General features: G+C 52.7%; 1 protein-coding gene across 1 annotated transcript in view; it reads left to right on the top strand.

Annotated features, from left to right (window-relative positions):
* Positions 1–2,007: 2,007 nt before the first annotated feature.
* RAVER2 (ribonucleoprotein, PTB binding 2) overlaps positions 2,008–6,000 on the top strand; it is a 30,289-nt gene continuing 26,296 nt past the window's right edge. Inside the window, 4 exon segments of the mRNA XM_052666860.1 lie at positions 2,008–2,096; positions 2,098–2,142; positions 2,144–2,253; positions 2,256–2,488. Of these exon segments, the coding sequence (XP_052522820.1) occupies positions 2,023–2,096; positions 2,098–2,142; positions 2,144–2,253; positions 2,256–2,488 (462 nt within the window). The 5' untranslated portion in view covers positions 2,008–2,022.

Here is a 6,000-nt window from a genome sequence, read left to right as displayed (position 1 = left end):
TTCCTGCAGATGCAACAGCAGAGGCTCATTAGAAGAGGGTTCCCCGAGCAATGTCAGTTCTCATGGTGAGGGTAGGAGTGGTAGAACTGGTAGCAGGCACAAAGAACAAAGCTGGGAGCTACAACGGCTGGTCTGAAGGAGCGCTGGGCAAAACCAGCTGCATGGGTAGAGGGAGGCTGTGCCATCAGCCTGGGCTTGGTTCTTTGGCAGGAACCATGTAGTGAAATGGGAGATTTCCTGAGGGCAGAAAATTAACTTGTGAAATTTGTGAACTTGAGAACAGGTTGAGGGAACTGGGCTTGTTCAGCTTGGAAAAGAGAAGGCTCCAGGGAGATCTCACTGTGGCCTTCCAGTGCTTGAAGGGAGCATATAAACAGGAGGGGGAACGGATGTTTGTGAGGGTGGATAGTAATAGGACAAGGGGAATGGCTTTCAACTGAGACAGGGGAGGTTTAGGTTGGATATGAGGAGGAAGTTTTTCAGCCAGAGAGTGGTGAGGCACTGACACAGGCTGCCCAAGGAGGCTGTGGATGCCCCATCCCTGCAGGCATCCAAGGCCAGGCTGGATGTGGCTCTGGGCAGCCTGGGCTGCTGGTTGGTGACCTGCACACAGCAGGGGTTGGAACTGGATGCTCCTTTTCAACCCAGGCCGTTCTGTGATTCTATAATTAGTCCACCTGTGCAACAGCAATGACTTGCAGACAGAAAGAAATGAGAATGCTGCGAGGAGAAGAAAAAAGAAATACATAAAAAGAAATACAGCTGTAAAATACAAACTTTTAAATATGCATCACTAAGCAAGAAAAATTGTTGTGTGTTCCTGGAGCTATTTAGTTCTAGTTCAGTTTTATTTCTGCCATTAATACTGAACTGTTAATTCCTGAAATGCTTATTCTGCTCATTCCCAGCTCATTCCCAGTGCACCACAGCTGGGAATGAGTTGCACTTAGGCTGCAGGGCACCCATCAAATGGAGACAACAGCAGCTTCTCAGAAGGTAATTGTTACAGGTGTGATTAATTACCAGCAACATGCAGGTGAACCAGCATGTCCACCTTCAAACTGTAAGAATGTGGTAATTAATTACCCTGCTTTCACAGCTTCATTAGCTTCACTGAACCATACGATGTTTGGGCATATCTGTAATTTCTACTCTTAATTGCTTCACCTGGTGAGTGTTTCTGAGGAGGTGGTTCATCTTCTGTTCTGAGTAATTTACATCTCCTAATCTGTGACATGATTTGGATAGGTTTAGAGAAGGCAGTTTTTAGTAGGTGCTGTAGCTTGAATTACTTTGTAACTACTCACTGCCTCTTCAGTCATTAGTTTCTATGTATTTTCCAGGGGTAATGTCATAGGTTGTGTTATTAATGGTTTATACATCCTTAGGCACGAGTTATCTGTACCTCAGCCAACACTCATCAGCCTCACCGGGCTCTTTAGACCAGCTCTCACCCAAATCATTTGTCAGGATGGATTTCCCTGCTTCTGCTTCGAGTAGGAAGGAGATGCTCATAGCACTCAGAGGGCTGACCCTGGCTCTAAATACGTGAATGCTTTGCCACAAACAGTATGTGCACAATTAGGCCCTCTTGATAAGGACATGCTCACATACACCCGTTCTGACTCAAACTGTGTTTCCAGTTTCCTTTTGAAGACTGTTTTTCAGGCTTGGCTCTTCTTTCGCCCTCCCGTTGTGGTCAGACCCATTTCTAAAATCGGACACATCAATCCGTTCTTCATTCCTTTATCAAACTGATGACAATGTTAAAAAAAAAAAAGCCTACATTTACTCGTAAGTGCAACTCGTCTAAGAAGAGACGAATTTAAGAGAACTACGTCTGTATTTTAGCAAGCGTGGTCTCAACAGCGTGCCCCGTTCGTACAGATGCGCGCTTTGTGGAAGCGGAGCTCACCGAGCGGCTCGCGGAGCGCAGCCCGCTGCTGGCACCCGGCTGCCACGTGCCCGAGGGAGGGATTTCTGCCGCCAGGGCAGCTCCCGGGCGTTGCTTTCCTCCTCGGGATGCTCCGCCGTTTGCTCGGGGCGCTTCTGCTGCGAGGAACGCGAACCCTCCGCCTTCCGTCGGCAGAAGCCAACCGCTGGCGGGGCGCGCTGCTCCACTCCGCATCAGCGCCATTTCTGCAGCAGCGGGGCTCGGGGGGCGGCTCGGCTTCTTCCCTCCCCCCGCCTTGGGGCAGGCCGAGGGCGGCGGGGCGGGGCCGGGCCCGGCCGTTCGTCGCGCCCCGCGGTTCCCCTCCGCCCACCGCCGCGCTCCCCCCGCTCGGCCGGGCGGCTCTGCAAGATGGCGGCGGCAGCCGAGCGCGGAGCGGGGCTGCCCGCCGAGCCGCCGCCTCCACCGCCGCGCGGGGTTCGGCCGCCGCCTCCGGGCCCCGAGGAGGCGGCGAGGCGGCTGGCGGTCACCCGGCGGGAGCTGAGCAACCGGCGCAAGATCCTGCTAAGGAACCTGCCGGCCGAGAGCAGCAGCCAGGTACGGCCGCCTCCAGCAGCCGGGCGGGAAGCCGAAGGGCTGCTGCCGCGCTCCGCCGCCGCAACAAAGAGCAGCCCCGAGGCTCCGCTCGGGTTCTCCCGCCGCTTTGTCGCCGTCCGGGGCGGCGGCTCGGGGCGGCTCCGGGAGCCGCATCGCTGCGAGCGGGCGGGATGGGCGCGGGGCTGCGCCGGGAGGCAGCGTCGGAGCGCATCGCGCGTGTGGTGGTGCGGGGGGGCGGCCGGCGGGGGAGGCTTCCCGGAGCCGGAAAGTTCCGCTCCGATTATTTGCGCTTTGTGGAACGACGGCGAGCTCTTAAACCGCTACTGCGAGCGGGGCTGCGCCTCAGCACCTGCAGCGGCCGGGCGGCACCGCTCGGAACCGCGCTGCGGCACGGGCTGCCCTCCTCCCGGCACGGGCTGCCCTCCCTTCGGCTGAGGGCGGCAGCGGCTCGCGGGTTTCTCGGTCGCTTCGTTTTGGTGACCATCTGCCGAAGATCGGCGCACCGCAGCCCGGAGAGCTCCCCGGGGCTCCGCTTCTGGTGCCTTTGGGTTGGAGGCAATGGCAGGTGTGGAAATAAGGATTTCGCGTGGTGCTGTGTGATGATTTACACGTAGAGCCTCGCCTCTATTTATAGCAGCCCGAGGGGCTCTCCTGTAGGAAAGGCTCGGGAGCTCGCAGCTTGAGAAACCCTGCTAATCCCTATCGTCTCCTCGAGAAGCCGTCGGAGCCGGCAGGGAGCTTACCGCCGTGACCCGGGCTGGGCACACTGCTGTGTTGCACATCCCCACATAGCATCACCAGGTTGGGTTGGGATGGAGCCCCGAGTCCATTTAACCCCACTGCTGCCACAGGTGTGTGTCCCACCAGGTGAGGCTGCTCAGGGCATCACACATCTCCAGGGATGGGGCACCCACAGCTCACCTGTGCTCTGGTGAAGAAATGCAGCTCGTGTGCATGGAAGCCATCATGGTGCACGTTGCTGGTCACACTCTCCCAAGGGAACAATGGTGTGAAGGTCCAGTTTGGCAACCAGGCAACATTTGGGAAGCTTGGAGTTTTGTTTTGGTTACTTGAAATTAGTGCTGAGAAAGGAAGCTTCTGTCCTGGGGCATCTTAAGTACATCCTTGTCCTTGGCTGTTTGTGTTTCCAAAGCCTAATATTGCTTGAGTCAAACTTGAATCATGGCATTAGGTGCCATGTGGAGGGCTCTACTGCGCTCTTTGCTTCTTGCATAGCCAAGTAGAATGAGATAAAATACTGCTGCCCTGGCCGGTTGGTTCTGCAACATGGATGGGGTGAATGTCATGAAAATGCAGTCAGGTGTTCCAGAATGGGATTTCATAACTGTAATTATTCATCTCCAGTCAGTAGGATGTGGGGTTTGCTGTCACCATGTGAAAGGTAAGGCTGAGATTTACCAAAATAGATTCCAAGTGTGAAAAAACTCTTTTGCTGGTGTGGATACGATTGGTGGAGATGCTGAGTTTTGTTGAAAGGCTCGTTATCTTCAGAACTACAGCAGTGCTCTGATTTTTTTTCAGGGGAAGTTAGATGAGCGCGATCCTGTGCCAACTGTAGCTACATATTCACTTCCTTATTCGTTTATTATTGTACTTTCAATTTTATGTTACCTCTGGAGTTTTGTGGGAGTAAAACAGTTAAAAGTAATAAAATTACTCTTCACGCTGCTGAGCAACGTGCCTTCACTGTCAGGTTTCGGACTGGGAAGCAGATTTCCACGGATGTGATGGCTGGGAGATCAGACAGATCTGGAGGCTCAGGGTGGCTGTCCTGAGGGATAAAGGCTGTGTGCCAGTCAGTGGGATTTTCCCCAGCCGCGCAGCTTGGGATGTGCAGGACCTGCACTCAGGAGGAGGGCAGCCTGATGAAGGCATTGCAGCCTGCTGTGCTGGAGCAGTCAGTGTTCCTAAGGAGTTGCCTTCATGAATTAGATCTGAGGGGGATCAGATAAGGAGAAATCACGCTGAGGAGCTTCTTTCTGCTTTAGGTTTTATTGTCCAGTCTGCAAATACGTACTTGGCTGGATTACTGTTGTTACAGGCAATTCTCTTGCGGAAGAAGGTATTTCTACAACAGAGCTGTGGCAAGAAAAGCTGCATTACAACTCTGTGTAGTTTTTGTTGTGCTTACCAGCTATTCTGTCTTCTCTCAGTCTGGTTTTCCTGCTTGGGAGAGGTGCAGTTTGGTAACAAGCGGTGCCATGGGGTCCCCAGGGATTGTTCTGATTGCAGTTCAAATCTCAAGGTGTTGGGGCAGCAGAGGCAGCCAGTCCAGAGCACAGCTCTCCCTCCTCCCACGGCCTTGTAGAGCATGCTCCACTGGCTTCTATTTCTTCCTGCAGTAGTAGGGAAGCACTCTCATCCCTTCACCTCCCTTTTAGGATGACAGGCAGTAGGGAGGACCCAAGGAGTCGTGGCAGGGTGCTGGTGTGTGATGCTCTGTGTTAGGACAGGTGAGGTTATCCCACTGTACAGGCTTTTTGAAATGCCAATGGAGGGTCTGCCCTGGTGAGCATTGGTGTTAGTATTAGATGCAGCGTTGTGGTAGGACAGATGTTCCTATCAAGAATCTTTGTGAAGAAACTCCAAGGTAGGCTTTGCTATAGGTGCTTGTTCCGCTCAGTGTTCGGTGCTCAGCTGGTGCCTCGGGGTCGGGTGTTTCTCAGAACTGCGGTGTGTGCCTCTCCCTGAGCCATCAGCTGTGATGAATGGGCTAACGCACTTCAATAGCAAAAGCTGCAGTTGCAAAGGGAAGGTCCTTGGAGCTGCGTTCTGCTGCTCTGAGTGTCCTGGGTCACAGGGAGACCTGTGGGGCAGCAGGAGGGAGGGAAGTGATCAGTGCTTCACTGGGGAAGAGATCCTGGTAGCTTCAGGGCGTGCAAGTGAAGGTGGGACATTAATAAACATGGGCAGTTTTATTCTGTTGCAGTATCATAAGGTAAATCAGTTTTTGTGTATTTGGTTGTTTGTGATTATTCTGGTGGATTAGAAGAACTGTACTGGATTTCCCCAAGCCATTCATTTTTCAGAGTTGCTGGTTTGCCATCTATGTCTGATTAACTTCCACAGAAGCAGTAGCTGATAAATGAGATAGAAGCCTGTTAGGATCCCTTGGAACTGCTTCTAGAAGCAGCAGAATGGTTCTCTGTCTTCTCTGCTGGGGGTTGATGGCCGAAAGGACCCTTTGCTCTTTGATTCCCTTTTTGCAGCTCAGGAACAATTGGTGTGGAATGAGGTTTCACCTGTTTTCAATCAGCTCTTAGCTGCACCTGGTTGTCTTTGAATGCAGCTGTGTTTTAGTGGTGTTTCTGCTTTTCTCCTTTAGTAACTGAGGACACAAAATGAAAGAGAGTTCTGCTTTAGTGCAGGATGTGATGTAAAGTGGGGCTGGTTAATTACTTTCATTCAAATACTTTCAGTCCTGTGCTTCTGCTATGGTATGATAGAATCTAAGGAGAGATAAAGCATGTAGATATCGATAGGAAACTGAC

Source organism: Tympanuchus pallidicinctus, unplaced genomic scaffold, assembly GCF_026119805.1.
Source record: "Tympanuchus pallidicinctus isolate F22 unplaced genomic scaffold, pur_lepc_1.0 scaffold7, whole genome shotgun sequence".
NCBI lineage: Eukaryota > Metazoa > Chordata > Aves > Galliformes > Phasianidae > Tympanuchus > Tympanuchus pallidicinctus.
Note: the sequence above shows the minus strand (reverse complement) of the source record. Positions and strands in the feature narration are given on the sequence as shown.